At 35.5% G+C, this 20473-nt stretch overlaps 1 protein-coding gene across 2 annotated transcripts in view; it reads right to left on the bottom strand.

Annotated features, from left to right (window-relative positions):
• LOC116179080 (protein rhomboid-like) overlaps window positions 1–16497 on the bottom strand; it is an 80382-nt gene extending 63885 nt beyond the window's left edge. Inside the window, exons 1-3 of one of the 2 annotated variants that reach the window (XM_031498787.1) lie at window positions 16480–16497; window positions 14210–14233; window positions 13986–14150 (exon numbers count right to left, since the gene is read on the bottom strand). In XM_031498787.1, coding sequence (XP_031354647.1) covers window positions 13986–14150; window positions 14210–14233; window positions 16480–16482 — 192 coding nt within the window. In that variant the 5' untranslated portion in view covers window positions 16483–16497. Of the gene's footprint in view, window positions 1–13985; window positions 14151–14209; window positions 14234–14882; window positions 15458–16479 lie in introns of those variants that run through there. The other variant, XM_031498786.1, reaches the window with a different exon arrangement.
• Between the last annotated feature and the right edge of the window lie 3976 nt (window positions 16498–20473).

Here is a 20473-nt window from a genome sequence, read left to right on the forward strand (position 1 = left end):
TTTAATTTATTTTCAGATTATTATTCAGTACGAAGATTCGCACCTTTGCCCTAATTTAACCAAATTTCTATCTCTTAAGATAAGCGAGATCCCCATAGTGGACAACGTGTATATAGAAACTTGCAATTTCTTACTATCAACTGCTTGGAGCTTCATACAATCAGCCCTTACGGGAGATGTAATGAGATTTTAATAAACAGGATCGACGGTAAAAGAAGAGGAGACCATTGAGTGCAGGACAAAAAACGGCCACGCTCTGCCTGGAAGATTTTCTGTCCTTATACTGGCGATTTTATGAAAAATATCCATGCCAACTATACTCCAATTTCGAGATATTTAATGGCCAAACAGAATTTTTCGAAGAAATGCAATTCTAATTCGAAAAAGTGTCAATTATCACCCATCACGATAAGGGGTCGAGGAGGGTGAACTGTGGTTGGTAGAAATTAGTTCCTTTCGGATGTTGTGGTAGTACCTCTATTCCCGTATCGATTTGAGTAGTTTTTCGGCCTGCAGCTCCATCCCAACAAAATCCCAAAAACTACTTGTCAAATTAATTTCTTTCGTTGAGACCTCCGTCCGTCTACGGTTTTGAACTACTTTTAGGGGAATTGTCATAGAGTCCTGGAATGTGTTGCAATATGTAACCCATACCTTGAAGGTGTGCCAAACGGCCATTAAATTTCGCTGTCTGAAGCCCCCCCCCCCCCTCAAATTATTTCCTGAGACGCTGTTTTTGAATGTAAAACGTTCATAACTTTTACATGCGCCAACCAATTGGTTTCAGACTTTGTATACGGAAGCCTTTAGTTGTGCCAAGTAACAGTTTTGAAAATGGGTGAGGGGGGGGGGGGGGAACACATGTTCTACCCTTCATGGTATTTTAATGAAAGGTCTCCCTTCAAGAAAGAAAACTGTTCTCTACCAACTACCGCCCTACTTTCTGACCCCTTACCAAAGAGGGGGGGGGGTGATACTGGTTTTATCCTTCATGGTACTCCAATGAAAGGTATCAACGAAAGGAATTAATTTCAACCAACCATACCCTCCTCCTAGACTCCTTATCGTGATCGGATATAAATGATTCGTTATACGAGTATCTCAAGAACTGATTGTCGGAGGATATTAGTACTCACAAAGGTAAAATGAATGGTCTGGACGAAACATATGTATTGGTGAAGTCTCCCATTAATCATCCAACAAGAAAGAGAACATCGATAAATATAACATGGTACTACCTTATAACGCAACCATTTACTAAGATATTTCGGTTTTTAAAAATGCACTTTATCTGCACAAGAATTGTACAAAATTTATAATTGTTTACATTGCGAAATTTACAAAGCGATCTGATTATATAGTTTTAGGGTGTCAATACGAACAAGACTATTTCAAATTTGTTGTTCACTGATACTATTGGAAAACACACGTATAACACCATATTCAATAATTTGAACGGCACAATCCAATATGCAGGGATCACAATTGAGTGCCCTTATTTCTTATTTAAAGTTTGCAACAAACGTAGGGGCTGAGGCTGAGGAGTCAAGTTTACCCCCGAGATTTGAGTGCAGGAACTACCGTGTACCACAAGTCACTATATGAAAACCACCAAAAACTATCAACTTTTCATAAATATAAACGTTAATTGATGTATTACCAACAATATCACCCATGGCTTATAATCATATCTCAAGAAAAAATAAAATAAAACATTTTTAGTAAGAGGAAAGAGATTTTTCCGAATTTTCCAGAAGCGTTGAAGGATAATTCGTAGTGAATGCGATTTGTTCTTTATATTATGCCATGATTGCTGTATGTTTCCTTTTTGTCATTATTACAAAGTTATTACGTGAAATACCACAAGGATCTAAACCGGGACCACTATTATGAACGGATAAAGGGGAAGTAATGCGATTTTAATTATTTCCCATTGTGTAAAAAAGTGAATTAGTATTAGGTATCTCTACCTATTCATTGTCCGTAGTTGAAGTAATTTTCTGGCCGCCGATTGTGTTTATACGAATCTGTATTCATCAAAATAACACATGTTGTTGTTATTTAGAAAGATCGCGATAAAAAAAGAAGAAAATCACTTAATTAACGTACAATTTCACGCAGCATCCACATAACAAAAAAGAGAATACACATAAGGATAGAAATGACCACCCAAACACCCAATAAATGGGCAGCAGCGTCTGCGTTTTTTCCTTTCGTTACAATACAAATTATGTATCATATAAAAGTTAAACAAGGTAAGCGAGTTTAGTTCGAAAAAGCGAAATCGGTGAGATTCTTTAAAAATGCCGACAAAGTGATCATAACAAAATATTTATAAAATAGTTATTTTCCGGGCATTATGTTATTTTGGGGTGGCTCTGCAGATGTCACCGTGTGTGGCTCGTGAATAGGCGCAGGGGCGGCCAGGGGGACAATGCACACTAATTTCCAGTCGTTACCGACGTATACGTCTTTATTTCTTACAGGACGTCTCATACAAAAAAAAAGGTCGTTTATCGTCTCTTAATTATATTCCCCGGCTACGAGTTGAAAAAAATTTATTGTAGTTTTTATTTACAACCGGGGAGTACTAATTAACGAGAATTTATTGGTAGATAAGAGAGATGGAGAGTTGTGAATAGGTGAAGAATTTATTTTTTGTATGACACCGTCCGTATAATGTCGGCTTTACAGAAGGAGTGCCATACTGGCAGGTATAAAGAACACCCTCGCCGGATATATAGGTAAGATTTTGGCAGCAATGCCGCGCCGCGGGAGGGCGCCGACAATAAATTACTCATCTACTTATCACACTTATTAAGCAGCTTTATGACAGTGTTAGAAAAAGTTGTACTTCGGTGAGAAAATTCATTTTGTTGTGACAAACGGCACATTACCAGACCTATGCCCAGTGACCTTCTGTAATTATCAGCGCCATTACGAATGTACCGTGTACCGTGTTCGATTGTCCATTTATGCTCACCATTTGTGCCTTTTTGATTTCTGAGATAATAGGGAAAATCCAATGGAGCTAAGTGAACGCTTAGCCCCCCCAAAATTAAACTTTTTTTATACTTCAAGGACGGTGCCTCGATTGTGCTTAATTGTGCTCTTATGTTCACGGTTTGCGCCTTTTTGTTTCGAAGATAATACGAAAAATCCAATGGGGGCTAAGTGAACGGTTTGTTAGAACCAGTTAAAAGTATTTATTTATTTATTTTGGTCTGTATAAATATCTAGTTTTTATTTTTAAGTTTTTGCCCTCGTGTAAATATTTAGTTTAAGTTGTAAATACGTTCCGTGGATTAGGCCTCCTGAGAACACCAAGCTAAAAAAAGCGCTCCATTAACTCTATCTCGTGGGTGGTGTGGAAACGGGTTCGTATCATAATTATTGTTTATTGTTGCATTTGTAATTCCTTGTCATTTGTAATGTAGTTTCTTCAGATTGATTTTGATTTTTTGATTTTTAATAAACGAATTGATCTTTGTTTTTGGCATCGAAAATTCCAATTTCACCAGTGAGTGCAACAGAAATGGGTGCCATGTGTAAGAAAGAAAGGGAAAAAGTTCAAATTTACCGCCATTCGCCACTTTGTTTTTGTTCTGCCATTTTGTTTTTCAACCATTTTTGTTTTTTGATTAGTGCAAGTGTAATTACAAATGCGTGTCATTATTCATTGTATATGTATAATTATTTTTCTTTATTTTACTGTGAATTAAAGTAAACGATCTGGGGAATTAAATTAATTGACCCGCTAATTAAATTAATGAATCCGCGAATTAGATTCATTAAACCGAAATTCCTAGAAATAAAACCGCGAATCAAATTAATCCACCAGCGGATTAATCTAATTAAATGTATCAATTTAAGTGATGAGTCATCAATTAAATCAAATGTCAATAAAGCTCTAAATAGCACCAATTTTGAAGTAATTAATCAAATCATTCCAAGAAATTCCTCACATTTCCCAGACATAACCAAATTAATCCCCGAAAACACCATCACGCACGTGGGCCACCCCCCCGAACCAATTTAATTGACCTTCATTGACTCCTCGAATTAAAAAAGGAGCGGGGGAAAAGTGTAGTTATTCTAGTAACCCTAAAAAGTTACTCCTAAGAAAATTAAGTATGCGTAACTTTAGAAAATAAAACGGAAAGCATAACAGGTATAGGGAATGTAATGATCGATGAATTTTTTTCGACATTTGAAAGTGCAAAAAAATAAAACAGATTTCATTTGAAAAAACCAACTTTTTAATGTTTGAAGTTATTAAAATATACCATTAGGTTTAAAACACCCTGTATAAGGGCGATCAAAATTTAAATCATTTTCATGTAGCATCAAGTCAGTATTTGTCAGTATTGTTGATGTTGTAAGATGTTTTGAAATCGAAGTCAACGGAGTCATAGGTACAGGGCCCTGAAGAAAACAGTCAAACGTCAAACATTTTGAAAAATCTTGAATAACTTGAAAAGCTTTGATGCTGGGTATAGGGAAACGTGATATCAAACGACGTAGATGTTCATGTAGATTTCGAAAATGCAATAAAATGCAGAGTGTCCTGTTTAAAATAAGAAAGTTGCTATCCACATCTGGTAAAACCGGAAGTGACACTATTATAACCACTTTCTCCGTCCGTCTGTCCGAGGCATGGTCCGAGGTCTCCCACTACTACTCCCACAGTTTTTGAAATATTTAGTTCTTTATAATTTCAAACAGTTCCAAGATTGGGCTACTAGTTCAAAAGTTACAGCCCTTTGAATTTTCTTTCGAAATTGGTTTTTCTAGTCTATAACTTTTGATTGAGAAGTCTGATCGAAAAAGTACGAATTGTTTTGGATTTTACGCACCAAAATTAATAAGAAAAAGTGTTTTCCCGAGAAATTTTGGTGCAGTCGATTTTTGGTAAAAAAGGAAGGTTATACACTGCCTTTTTTGAAGCCCGCAAAAAAAATTGTCTCAGATCGACCCGGAAAAAATTTTTCTTATAGAATGTGGCCTGTAGAATCCATAATTTCAAACAGTTCCAAGATTGGGCTACTAGTTCAAAAGTTACAGCCCTTTGAATTTTTTTTCGAAATTGGTTTCTAGTCATAACTTTTGATTGAGAAGTCTGATCGAAAAAGTACGAATTGTTTTGGATTCTACGCACCAAAATTAATAAGAAAAAGTGTTTTCCGGAGAAATTTTGGTGCAGTCGATTTTTGGTAAAAAAGGAAGGTTATACACTGCCTTTTTTTGAGCCCCGAAAAAAAAATTGTCTCAGATCGACCCGGAAATCCATAATATCAAACAGTTCCAAGATTGGGCTACTAGTTCAAAAGTTACAGCCCTTTGAATTTTTTTTCGAAATTGGTTTCTAGTCTATAACTTTGGATTGAGAAGTCTGATCGAAAAAGTACGAATTGTTTTGGATTCTACGCACCAAAATTAATAAGAAAAAGTGTTTTCCTGAGAAATTTTGGTGCAGTCGATTTTTGGTAAAAAAGGAAGGTTATACACTGCCTTTTTTTGAGCCCCGAAAAAAAAATTGTCTGAGATCAACCCGGAAAAAAATTTTCTTATAGAATGTGGCCTGTAGAATTCATAATTTCAAACAGTTCCAAGATTGGGCTACTAGTTCAAAAGTTACAGCCCTTTGAATTTTTTTTCGAAATTGGTTTCTAGTCATAACTTTTGATTGAGAAATCTGATCGAAAAATTTTTTGGATTCTACGCACCAAAATGAATAAGAAAAAGTGTTTTCCCGAGAAATTTTGGCGTAGTCGATTTTTGGTAAAGAAGGAAGGTTGAGCCCCGAAAAAAAAATTGTCTCAGATCGACCCGGAAAAAAAATTTTCTTATAGAATGTGACCTGTAGAATCCATAATTCTTTCTTTTTGCATTATCGAGTGCTATTTGGAACGCGAACCAAGAAAAATATTGACGATTAATATGTTCGCACATACACTGAACAATGTCAACTTTCTTATTTACGATATATTACCTATAATTACTTCTACCACTGTTTTAAATGATGGTGAGCGATAACAAAAAATGTATAAAATTTGAAAGTAAAGATTTGTTCCACTTTCAAATTAATCGTGGAAGTCTATCGACGTGCAGTTGTTTAGTCGCCTCTTACGACACGCAGTGGCCTCTGCGGTAGGGTTATTCTTTCCCGACCATACACGGGTTGACATGTGACGAGTTGTCTATTGTACGTGAAATCAACAAACGTTTAAATCTGAAAATGCTTACGGATATAAATATTACAGTTTCAAGTAAAATGTCAGCTGTCCGTATAGACAAAAAGGATGGATAAGCCCCGTATTCAGAAACATATCAGTAAAGAAAAAGGCACTAAGTTTGAGTATCAAGACTTAAGCTGACTGCTGACTTAGGTACTAGTAAATTCTGTACTGTACTCTGTAGGTAAGGTAAGCAAAAGTTGAATTTGAATTTTCCAAATATTTCCGAAACTAAAAAGGCACAAACCGTGAACATAAAAGCCAATCGAAATACTACGCAATAACGCCGTTGAAGTATAGGTACAAATTTTTAATTTGGGGGGGGGGGCTAGGATTTTTTCTATTATCTTCGAAACCAAAAAGGTACAAAATGATAAACTGAATTAATGATATCACGGTATTGTACCCGCATAACACCAAGACATTTCAAAGATCTTCAAGGGTTTGCAGAAAAAACACGTTCGTACTATACTTTGAACAAAGCTATTAAAGATTTAAGTTCGTCCATCGCTGATCGAGTGCTCTAAAATGTTAGAATAGCAAAAAAAAAAGGTGAATTGTACTTTTTCCTTAAAATCGTATAAAGCGAATGGTCACCGAAAATCCTCCTATACAATGATATTTAATGCCATTATAATTTTCCAAACGGCTGAATCGGGCCCGGTCTTTATCCCTAATCTATCCATATATGACCGAAATCTCTGTTTGAATGCGGTTTGTAAACCTATTTGCGAATCTTTTTCTTACTTCTTCAACCGTACCGACATTTTGACGTTCAATAAAATCCCACGTCATTTGTTCCGCTCGTTATTCCAACAATAGCGCCCCCTTTTTGTTTGTTATTTTTCGATCGACTCTCGTAACATCCCGCGACTAATTACGGCCGTAGTGCGAGATCAAAAAGACGCGTTACGCTCATTTGCACAACGCGGTCATTATGATTGTATGATAAATTGGCGTTTTTTGCTGAATTCCAATCATTGCGGGGACGGTCGTTTTTCAAGGGCGTTCGCGGGTGGTTGCCTTAATCACACCTTTCGCTACCTGTGCCTGTCCTCTTCATTAATTGTGTCATTACAAAACCCCCCGAAGAATTTCATTTTTCCTTTTCGCGAAATTACGGTCGTTAGCGTACCGCTCGTATATAAATAATAAAGATCCCAAATAAAGAACCTTGCGCTACACCCCGAGGCGTAACTCGACGTCATTGAGTTTAGATTTTAATTTATAATCCTACATCAATCACACCGCTGAATCGGAGATCATCAACACCGTACAAAGTTTCTGAACTTTGCTCAGCATCTGTGTAATTTCCTTTAATTTAGACCACCGTAGTGGCAAGGACACACAAGGATAATAGGGCACAGGTCATCTAGTTTGGGTACCAATCGATACTTGTTTCTGCTGCCTCTCTATTTAGCAAAGCCGATGGCCAACACTCTAAATCGGTAATGAGCTAGCGGCCTCCTTACAAGCGTTTCCTTGTCAGAGCCTACTTGATGGTACTCTATAATTAAGCTTCTGCCGAAATACAATTATTTACCTTTACTAAATGCTAAAGAGTTTGCTTTATTTCAATGCCTTGTTTAGAATTTGTCTTGTTGTTTTTTGTTAACGTTTCATCGGGAATCGGCCACAAAAAACCGACAGTAAATTAATTTTCTACGCATTACGAAATCTATCAAGACGGTCCGCGTCGGAGGCCCGTGCATAATTTTACATATAATCACCGTATACGAAAATAAATAAACATTATTCGGACGCACTATATCGGTCATCGGAATAAAATTCCGTTGTTGTTACCAACAAAAGTGGCAGGTGTGGCGCTTGTCACTTACTTCAAATATAAATCAACCACCAGATACCTACTTAGTCACGGCATTCGATGTTTTTACCATCGAACCGTCAACAATGCGTTTAGAACATCCTTTGTACTATCAACACGTCAATGTATCTTCTTTCTTAACCCGAAGGAGGCCCCCGTACTTTAAAAATTGCCACCCGAATGTGATCGACCTCTTGCCCCCCTCGATTTTTATATCAAAAATACTCCCCTGCTACATCATGACCAGATGAAAAATCATCAAATTCGTCTACAATTGGAAATAGAACAACTAGAAGAAAATTTGTGAAAAGTTGACTAGGAACGAAAGGGGTGGTAGAGATATTTTTCCACCACTGCAACCCATTCCCTAGGAAATAGGAATTTTTCAATTTTGGTGTCGTTGGATTTGTTAACTTCCATGGCATGCAGCATACTATGACTTCGCAAAGTCACAACAATCACCCGTCCTCGTAATAAACATTACCAAAAGAAGTTTCTTTTAATCACTTTCCTGCTTGGTCAAAACCCTCGCCTGTGTTCCAGACAGGTAGTACCATCTACAAACAAAGACGGTACTGGTACTGGTTGAGAGACTTCCGATATTTAAATGATTAAAAGCCTTCTCAATTGGATTAGGAACCACCCCAGTCTAACAAACTTTGCAAATGTTTTCTTAGCAACAAATGCAATTCAAACAAAGTGGATCTCATTGCAAATTATGGCAATTATTCTACATAACAGTCGCTGAACGTTGAATTTGTATATAAGTACACGTAAATAGATATTTATGAAAACTATGAACTATTGTTGAGTTTGCTTATTGAAAGTGCTATTTACGTCCTGAACTGAACATTGTAACCGTTCCACATCTTCTTCAATAGTGATAGATAGTAATAGTTCAGTGTTGTATAAACGTCAAGTGGGCGAAGATAATAACGGGTCACCCTGTATATGCGAGTGTTTTAATTTAATTTTAATTTGGAGGATTTCGTTACGAATAAGCACAGAATGAGTTTATTTCATGGGAATTTGTTATTTTAGTGTCTATTTTTCCATTTTAGAATTGTTCTTAATTGTATAATTTCTTGTCATTTAAGTGCTGTCTGGTCATTTTGCAATAAGGACGTTGTTATCGCAAAAGTTAATTGATTTCAAGACGCACGTGATGCGCTGATAACAGAGGATGCAGGTGCACAATTTCTTTTGCGCTTAATTTTGTTATGGAAGAGGAGGTACCTCAAGCGCTCCTTATTGGCGTTACATTTGAATTGGCGACAGTAGGAGTATGATGGTTTTGTAGAAGTGGTTGTCTGATAAATACAAAATTAAAGAAAGAAACGCAAATGGCAAATTGGCCAAGAACTTCAACCTGAGCTGCTTCATTGGTTGCTTTCCTTTTTCATTGATAACAGATCCCGTTTCTTCGAATCTATCGACCAAATCTTGAACATAGGCATAGCTTAATTTTTATTTTTTTTGTTAATTATTAAATTTTTGTTAAATTGTCTTAATGAATATTGACTTTATTGGTACCACTGGAAAGCATTTTTCAGTAGCTTTCCAACGATGTGTCACAAGTATGGGGTTGCCATTTAGGATTTTTGAAGAGGGGGGGCTAGTGGGGGTTATGGGAAGTGGGGGGTTGTCACTCATAACGTCATTCTGGTTCCCCCTCGATACCCCCGAAATGGTTTTGCGCGATTTTCAATATCTTCTTTAGTTTGGAAAATATGGCCGACTGCAAGTTTTAAAATTTACACCCTGTATAAAAATCTCGTGTCACGGTGTTTGTGGTCGCACTTCTCCGAAACGGCTTGACCGATTTTATGAATTTTTTCGTATATTGTTTCTCTACAGTCTACAACAATACCGAAAATGAGAGCGAGCCACCTTGTAGTGTAAAAATACATGTTGTTAACGTAATTTCAGTATGGATATCGGAAATGATAGTAGGGATATTCTGTATGTTACGCAATTCAAATTATTTCATAAGACCTGGAAATTTTTTTAATTTAAAATGGGCACAGAATGTTGTTGAATTATTTTTTAGTATTATTGTTAGTCGGTAATTGTTTAATTCATTTAATTCTATTTCTTGTCGGTTTGTATGATAAATTTAAAAACATAAATAAGGGAACATATAATCGTAATTTTTGCGTGAGTTAACAGTCTTATTTAATCAGATGTCAGTAATAATTATTATCGAGAAAAAATTAATTGGTTTTGTGATTGAAATACCACGTGCGAGATATGCAATGGAAGTGGTTATCAGTTCGAGTAACGGTGAGGAATTTCGAGAATCGCCGGGGAACAACGACGTTGAATTATTTACATGCAAGTTCTTTTGAGAGAGAGAGAGAGAGAGAGACAGAGATCATAAAGTGACGCTAATTTGCATCGGTAGTCTAGCCGGATATGTTGTGATTTTAAAAGAAGAGAAACGTATTCGTCTTCATGTTAATGTAGTAAGGAAGCAAGTTTGATTTTGTGAAGAATGTATTCATGAAATTCCGAGTTTAGAAAATGTTTATCAAGAATTAAATTAAATTAAATTAAAAGCAGCGTTTGACAAAGTGGAAAGAAAAAAGTATGGAAAATGATGGAAGATGCGAAAATAGACAATAAGATAAAGGGTAGAATGAAAGAATTACATGGAGAGAAGCCTAGAAGGGAAGGAGTCTGATATGGCCATCGGCATACACTGATGACCTAGTAATAATGGCAACAGAGGAAAACAGATGGGAAGATCTGAGAAGTAGTGGGAAAGAAAAGAGATGAAATTAAATGTCAAACAATCGAAGCTGGTGTGATTTGGAAATGGGGAGGAAGAAAAAGGAAAGCGAATTGAATATTTCAAAAACAAGATACAACAAAATAATAGGGTAAATGCTCAAATAAGGGAACTAAGAAAAAGGGAGAACGATAAACAATCTGATAAATTCTCACCACCATATTTCTATACCTGAAGAGATGGTAGCAGGGGAGCGCGTTATAGTTTCCACTGCATGTAACTGAGGCGTTCCCAGACCGCAAAATGCACTTTCAATTTCATAACTTTAAATAATTATTCCAATTATTTTATTCTTTCATAATGTTTAGTATTTTTAAGTTCGTTATGTTCAGTGTTTTTTTAAACTTAACATAAACATACATTTTTAAATGTTGTATAGTTCGGAAAATACTTGGGGTTAAATTGTAGCAAATAGCAATAAAATAAATAGTTTCGTTAATCTAGTTCTTGGGGAACCCCATCTGCAGACAGTTTAGAAATGTTTTCGCAATTGGTAAACCCCACAATAGGTATCCATAAATCTAACCGCGTGCGCGTTTGTAATGTTGAAAATCGAAAGTAGCGTTAGATCTAATTACGGAAAGTACCTAATTAGCTTTCAAGTTTTGTATCACACAACACACCATTCCATCAGAAAGTTTTAAGGGGGTGACAAAGATTAGAAAACTTATTTTAGGTACATGTAATGGGTTAATATGCCCGATTTGAAAATACTCTCGAAATGACTGCTCGCGAGTCGCGACAAATTCAACTGAAAATGTAAAAACTGCAGGTGGTACCAAAATCCTAATCGAACGTTAAGACGTGAAATAAAAGTCTGTGTTAAAGATCCAGATACTAACTGGTCGGCCCTCCGATTATTAGGGGGTGATTCCTAAATGCATATGCGGTTGTTTAGTCGCCTTTTACGACACGCAATGAGTATTCTTTTCCGCCTCTACACGGTTATACACGGTGTCCATTTTTCGAGTGCCACTATGGGGATCTCGTTTACCTACCTGAAGAGATAGAGAGTTGGTTAAATGGGAGCAAAGTTGCGAATTTTCGTGCTGAATAATAATCTGAAAAGAAATTAAAAATATCTTTAGTAGTTTTGAAAATATCGCAAAAAACATTAATCAGGCACTTTTTAATTTTTCGGGAAGAGTGCTTTGGAAAAACAAAACGTTCTTTTATCGTGAACAAAAGTTTGACAGTTTGATACATCTGTCTGGTTGAAGCGTTGGCAGGGAACTAGTTGTGTTGAGATTTTCATCTGAATAGAATTGAACCTTCGTTTTGCAAGAAAATTATAATTCAAATTAGAACAAAATACTCAAGAATAAATAATATCTTCGCAATAATTCTAGCACAAACGTAAATTACACTCTTGAAATAAGTCAACCTTTTGTTCACAACAAAAGAACGTTTTGTTTTTCCAAAGCACTTTTCGCAGAAAATGAAAATTGTAATTTTAGGAAAAGTGTGTTACTGAACCATATCATGTGTGACATACCGTTGTAAAGAGAAAAAAAAACGTAATCTCAAAATGTCAAAATCCAAAACGGCGCCCATAAGAAAAATTAAAGTTGCCACGTGTTTCTCCGTCATCTTAAAAGTTATTGAAAACGAGATGCCATATTCGAAATGGGTATCCATTAAAAAGTGCCTGAATAATGTATTAATTAGAAATATCTAGAACGATTAGTTTACCATGAAAAAATTAAAAACGAAAATCAAAAATTTTCTTTTTTTGAAATATTTTCAAAACTATTGAAGATATTTTAAATTTCTTTTCAGATTATTATTCAACACGAAAATTCGTAACTTTGCCCTCATTTAACCAAATGTCTATCTCTTAAGATATGCGAGATCCCCATAGTGGCACTCGAAAAATGGACACCGTGTATACTATTAGAATCTAAGAATAAAAAACAGTGGGGAAAAATGCCGGGGTATAAAAAGCCGGAAAAAAAAGCAAAGCCGGCAGAAAAAAGGCCGGGGTAAATAAAAGCCGAGGGCAAAAACATTATATATGTATATTCAGGAGATAAATTCTTATTAAATTCCAAAATAAACTATGTATGTACTGCAATAATTTGTACTTTATTTCAAACTGTTTACATATACGTTTACAATAATTTATAATATATCTATAATAATAATAACATTAAAATGAACACGTAACTTATTGGCACGTAAAAAAAGGTGGCCCACTGCCGCGAAAAAAGGTCCGACGTCACCCTCATACCTCCTGCACAAATTATGTAACCTCCTGTGCATATCTTCGTATCTTTCTTTTTTTTTCTTTGCAACACCTAAGTCGTATTGTTTAGTTTTTGTTAAATCTGTAGCGACCTCTAGCTTCATTTTTGATATTAATTTGCAAACGGTGGGATGGTTCTCACCAACTAAATTGGAAAATCTATTGTTCCGTCCTTCCGTCTGATTGTTAGTGCGATTTTGTTCTTGTAGAGTGGCCATAAATCAACGGGAAATATTGGTGCCATGTTTCTCATTCTCAGAGCACCATCATTATTATTTCTAATTCTTCTAAAAGTTCCTGACACATATGTGGCGTCAAAATAATTTAGCAGATCTTCTGCTTCTGCGGGTGCCACCTCATTAATCTAATAGCTCGCATGGAAAATCTGCCACTGTATAGAAGCAAAAATATTTACAATAATAAGTATTTTATTTATTTAATTAATATATTAAATATTTATACCATTGGCTTTTATTTCCGCCGGCTTTTTTTCTGTCGGCTTTTTTTCCGCGGCTTTTTATTCCGTCAAGGGATGTATTATACAATACCTACATATCTTATACTTTGATAATTAATTACTGCAATTTAGGAGTAGGATTAAAGGTGCAAAAAATGTATGTAGGTATGTTTGAGATTAATTTCTGGCGTTTATTAAATTGCCTTACTCTAACTTTTGATTAACCCTTTCGCGACTTATACCCCAGCCGCCGTTTATTTTATGATTGACTTTCAATACACTGCAATAACAATAAATTATAAAGGGAGCGGAAGCGGTTAAGGGGCTTTGTTCTTGTACATTGAAATCCTGGTCTGCTTGGGAATTCTTTGTACTTTGATCGTTGAAATTTCAATAGTTTGTACGGGGAAAAACATGCAAAAGCCACTTACCACATTAACGAAATCTTGAAACGTGATCGCTGGAGTTGTCGCCGTGCGAGCTTTTTCCAGTAGCACTTCGCTTTTTCCCGTTCCCACCCTTTGTCGAAACTCCGGCTGTCCCAAAGCGGTTACCAAATCGGGCCACGGTATTTCGCCAAACCCTTCGCGATCGAACTGGGCGCCGAAAAGAGGTTAATTTTAATTATTCGCGTGGTGTTTTTCTCTATACTTACTTGATCGAAGAACTGACGCCATTGCTGAAAAAAAATGAACGTTAGAATTTTTTATTCATTTCAAAACTTTCACATTAATACACCCCCCAACCAGTAAAGTATTTGGTTTTGTCTGATCTGATCCTGTGATAATATTCAAAGCTTGTTCCTTGATAGACACTCATCGCCCTTTCTCAAAGTCATAAGTACTTTCGCAATTGAACCACCTGTATTTGCCAAATTTGACATTTTTGGGTTTTGGAACGAACCAAACGTTAAACTTAACGTCTACGTTATCTCCCAAAAACGTTACTTTACGTTCTAGTATGGACAAAATAACGTTTTCTACAGATAACCTGCACGTTTAGTTTAACGTTAGTGATACCTACATCACAGGGTTAAATGACTATTTAAAATCAACTTTTGTTTACAGTTTCCGTTACGGTCCCTTAGTACAGGTTATTTCATGCTAGATATTCATAGGATCATAGGGTATTCAATACCAAAAAACATGCATGTTTACAGCAAAAACCGTAAAGAGTATACCTAAGTGGTAATCACAGCAACTGTTACCATAGGTTTAGAAGTTGTGCTTAAATTCCATAGTGTTCATGAGGCATTAACCAAAACTGATTGATTCATTTCTTGGATAAAGGTAACATTGCTACTTGAAAGGGAAAATCAGGTTACCTACATCCCTCAGTAGCTCTCTTTTCAATTCGTTTTCATCGGTTTCGCTTCCCAGATCGGTGTTATCGGTATCATAAACGGGATCGATGTCGTCGGGCTCTCGAAACGAAGCCAACGATCCAGTAATTGTGGCCAAATGTCCCGGTTCAATTCCCGATTCCTCCGATTGCGCTAGGGACATCGTAGTGCCGAGAATTCGCGTCGTAGATGGCGACATGCGATGGGGCCATGCCGAATGCGATAACATTGCGGTTTGTCTCTTAAATAACTATAGCACTACTACTGTGAGATTTTTAACTAATTTGAAAACTCATGATTTCGCGTGGATTATCTCCAGACAGTTCGTTTGAATTTTCGTTTTTTCGACATTTTCATTTAGCGTTTTCACACATTCGCAGTCTGCACGCACGTGTTTTCCATCTCCAACACACGCGAACACACGCGGCTAGTTCGCGATTTTCCGTATTTCCACCAAAGAAGCTGGCCACAGTTTGTTTGTAGTCGTGTCGCTATTTCAGCATCATCCCCTTAGGGAAAGTGTGTTTCGCTTAAAATAGAGCACACCACCTCTGTCCATCCTTAACGCGCAAAGGGGAAAGACGTGAAGTTTTAGAAGGAACGATGCACCGGTTTCGCGCGCAAATGCATCGATTTTCCTTTAATATGTGTACAATCATATGGCGAGGGTGGAAATTATTCGAGTGGGTCTTAACATAGCAAAGGAGCCTGATTTTACTTTTACAGGCAACCTTAAAATTCTGACTCATACCTACGCGTTTTATTGTGGGCGCTTTATTGATTAATAATTTTATGCTGTTAATTGGGCCAATTTGATCTTAAATGGTTCCTTAAACAGTTTGCCATAACTCCAATTTTAAAAACCCGGCGCATTCAAATGTCGTAAACCTTGACAATTTTACGTTTTTTATTATGCAACCGATTTATAAATAAATTTGATCATTACCCAAATTGACTTATATCTGGAAATAATTGACATCTGCCATTCTTTACGTAACAACCTACTGTATATCTAAATACCTGTAATAAAAATTTTAATGCCTTTTTGCTGGTTGTAGGATAGTACTTATGTAGCTATAAGCAACTACTTTTCGAATAATGCTAGTTGATATCTGTCTGCCATATATAGGTTACCTGGTTCCTGGAAGCTGTCCAAACAATCTCAATGGCGTTCCTTCGTTTATTTTGCCAAAGATGCCATTTTCCGTTCTGTTCATACCGTGTGATCCAAAATAACTCCACACAGTTTAAATTTGGCGCGTAAAGTATTTAGTATTTTTTACTTAAGGCGTTGGCAAACATGTTTAGAAGGGGGTTTGTATTTGCCATCATTTGCGTCGTTTCTTATGTGAATTTTTATTTTCTTGCCTGTACCGCAAACAGTTCTTTTCAAAGGTTATATACGGTATGTACATTAAATAAAAAATACTAAAACGTTCGTGTAACCTTCCTTTTCAGGCTCAAAGGCTTTAAAGGGGATGACTTGAGTTTTGGTGCACTGTTTAAAGGCGCACACGTTTAAAAAATGTTCATGTTCGACTCGGTTGTACTTACTACAAATCAACCAAAAATCTGCTGCTTACCATGTTAGTGGAAGTTGTCAAAGATGTAAAAGAACGTAGTCCCAAGAAATCTGATGCGAAAATCTCTGATTATTATTACACACCTTATCGTATAATACGTGGCACAACATTTTGCACGAAGAAGTCGGAATGTTTTCATACAATTTCGATGACGTTCATTTATGAGAATAGGTTGAGGGTCTGAAATAAAATAAAATAATTTTTTTTAATTAATAAATTGTGATTATTGTTTAGTGATCCACTAAATTGATCCACCACAGCTTTTAAATAAATTACATTTGGTATGTTACCAACTTTATAAATATTTTGGGGGGAAATTCAAACTGTCCGTCATTTTAGATCACTCGGTACATGTGAATGTGAACTTAATTTTTAATGAGCAATTGTAAGGTTGATTGTGGATAATTTAAATATAATCTATCAAAGAAATAAACATATATGTATTTCTACAACAGTTACAAGCAGAAGCACTGCAGTTGACGATCGCTATACACGTAAGTGTAAATAGACCGTCTGCGTCGAATAAATAGGCAAGTTATAAAAAGGTTTTCCCAATGTTAGGCAACTCAAATAACACCTGCTGGTCCGAGCAAAGCCGATAGGTATCAATACAAAAAGGTTTTTTTTTAAAAGTGTAAAAGATTTATAGAATGAACCCGTTTCAGCTAAATATTTTGAGTCTTATTATTACTTATGGTTATTTTAAACGAAATATAATTTATAATTTTTTATTCATTTATGCTAATCGCAGTATTAAATCTAGTGATAATTTTATATAAGCCCATGGACTAAGGGTCGCTGTCTCTTTTCGTTCGCGAGTTAAACAAGGAACCGGCGCACAGACAGACAGACGGACAAAACCATCACATAAGGGCAATTTTCCGACCGTTTAAGCTAGGGGAAAGGAAACCCAGATTTGACATTTTCAGTTATTTTCAAAGAGTTTCAAAAAGCGTTTTTTGTTGCTTGAAGAGTTTCTTCAAGAGTGAAGAAATTCTAGAGAACAATAGGAAATTTTCAGGAAATCTAGAACAAATTTTAAGGAAATAAAAGCGTTTCTATAGGGAATAAGTAATGTTACTCATTTCACGTTAATTCAGAGAAATTTTGTGTAAATTTGTGGCAATGCTAAAATTAAAAATGTTGGGAAAATTAAGGGAAATGGTAGCAATTTTAGGCAGTGAATCTTTGTCCCCTAAAATAACCCATAACCAACCGGCCTGAGGGGTTGATCACGAAGGAAATTCTTGTCCCGCATTTAGGTAATTTCAAAGAAATAGTTGGGAAATGTGTATATAGGAAATGGGCGAAATTAAGAGGAAATTCCGAGGAAATATTACACAATTTTGGGGAAAGAAGAGGAAAATTTTGAGGAAAGAAGAGAAAATCTAGAGCAAATTTTAAGGAAATAAAAGCGTTTCTATAGGGAATAAGTGACGTTACTTATTTCACGTTAATTGAGAAAAATTTTTTGTGAATTTGTGGTAATCACAAAGCTTGCCTGTCATGTAGGAAATTTCGAGGAAATAGCTGGGAAATGTCTAGAAAAAGATTCAGATAAAGTTTGTGCAAATTTGTGGCAATGCTAGGAAATGTTGTTTTTAGGCAATGAATCTTTCTCCCTTAAAATAAGCCGTAAGTATACCACCCCGAGCTGGGTTGATCACGAACGAAATTCTTGTCCCTCATCTAAGAAATTTCGAAGAAAGTGTATATGAAATGAACGAAATTAGAGGAAATATTACTTTGGGGAATGGGGTGGAAATTTCAAAGAAATGAAGAAATCCTAGGGGAAAATCGGAAATAAGTAGACCAAATTTTAAGGAAATAGCGGCTTTCTATAGGGAAATATAATGTTATCATTTCACTTTAATTCGAAGAAACTTGGGGAACTTTAAGGCAATGCTAAAAATGTTTGGGAAATTAAGGTTAATGGTAACAATTTTTGTACAATTCAGGAAACCTTTTCTCTTAAAATAAGCAGTGACCAACCCCGAGGGGTTGATCACAATGGATATTCTTATGCCCCAAATCTAGGAAGTTTCGAGGAAATAGCTGATGGGAAATGTGACGAAATTGGAGGAAATATTAGTAAATTTTGGGGAAAGAGGAAAAAATTTCAAAGGAATGAAGAAATTCTAGGGAAAATATTGAAAAGAGAAATGTTGAGGAAGTAAGGAATATTCCGATGAAATCTAGATGAAATTCTGAGAAAATCTAAGGAGGATTTTAAGGAGGTAGGTAAAAGGTTTCTATATAGGGAAGTAGCGTTATACGTGTTTCACGTTAATTCGGAGACATTTTGTGTAAATTTGGAGAAATTTATGGTAGGTACTTAAGGCTAGAAATGTTGAGGAAATGGTGGCAATTTTTAGGCAATGAAGGAAATCTTCGTCCTCTAAAAAATTCATGAACAACCCCTCGGTTAATACAGTGTGTACATTTTTTTATAGAAAAAAATGAAAAAGAAAACGGCATTAACATCAGATGCATGCAAAAATATAAAAACCTTCAAACCTCATCTTACTAAGAAATCATAACATAATTATCCAATGTATCTTTATTTCTACTTCAGCAATAATGACGCCGAAGTACCTACAATAATTGTATATTAATTATTATAAATATAGGTAATTGTACATTGGTACACCTAATCATCGATGTGGATTTACGAAACAGAAACCTCATTTATAGGGTAAAATTGTTCAACGGTAGAAATTAATGGAAGACAAATTCTTTTTCTGATAATAAATACTTAGCCATTGTTTATTTAAAATGCTATAGTATTTATTTTAGTTTTAGTATTTATATACAATATGGTATAAATTAGGGCTGTACAGCAGAGCTGGACAGTATTCGATTTTGTAAATACTTTTTAGTATTCAAATCCTTTAAAGTATTCAAATACTTTATAATTAAATACTTTTATGGAAGCTGCAGTATTTGTTAAAGTTAAATACTTTCACAAATATTTAGTATTCGAATACTTCGCAAAGTATTTGGATACTTCGTAAAGTATTCGAATACTTAGCAAGGTATTTGAATACTTTGAGAAGTATTCGAATACTTCGCATAGTATTTGAATAACCTTCCTTTTTTACCAAAAATCGACTGCACCAAAATGTCTCGGGAAAACACTTTTTCTTATTAATTTTGGTGCGTAGAATCCAAAACAATTCGTACTTTTTCGATCAAACTTCTCAATCAAAAGTTATAGACTAGAAACCAATTTCGAAAGAAAATTCAAAGGGCTGTAACTTTTGAACTAGTAGCCCAATCTTGGAACTGTTTGAAATTATGGTTTCTACAGGCCACATTCTATAAGAAAATTTTTTTTCCGGGTCGATCTGAGACAATTTTTTTTTCGGGGCTCAAAAAAAGGCAGTGTATAACCTTCCTTTTTTACCAAAAATCGACTGCACCAAAATTTCTCGGGAAAACACTTTTTCTTATTAATTTTGGTGCGTAGAATCCAAAACAATTCGTACTTTTTCGATCAGACTTCTCAATCAAAAGTTATAGACTAGAAACCAATTTCGAAAGAAAATTCAAAGGGCTGTAACTTTTGAACTAGTAGCCCAATCTTGGAACTGTTTGAAATTATGGATTCTACAGGCCACATTCTATAAGAAAATTTTTTTCCGGGTCGATCTGAGACAATTTTTTTTTCGGGGCTCAAAAAAAGGCAGTGTATAACCTTCCTTTTTTACCAAAAATCGACTGCACCAAAATTTCTCGGGAAAACACTTTTTCTTATTAATTTTGGTGCGTAGAATCCAAAACAATTCGTACGTTTTCGATTAGACCTCTCAATAAAAAGTAATGGACAAAAAACAAATTTCGAAAAAAATTCAAAGGGCTGTAACTTTTGATCTAGTGGCCCAATCTTCAAACTGTTTGAAATTATGGATTCTACGGGCCAGATTCTATAAGAACATGTTTTCTCGGTCGATCTCAGACAATTTATCTTTCCGGCCTCAAAGAATGGCAGTAC

This window comes from Photinus pyralis, unplaced genomic scaffold (genome assembly GCF_008802855.1).
Source record: "Photinus pyralis isolate 1611_PpyrPB1 unplaced genomic scaffold, Ppyr1.3 Ppyr1.4_LG8, whole genome shotgun sequence".
Classification (NCBI taxonomy): domain Eukaryota; kingdom Metazoa; phylum Arthropoda; class Insecta; order Coleoptera; family Lampyridae; genus Photinus; species Photinus pyralis.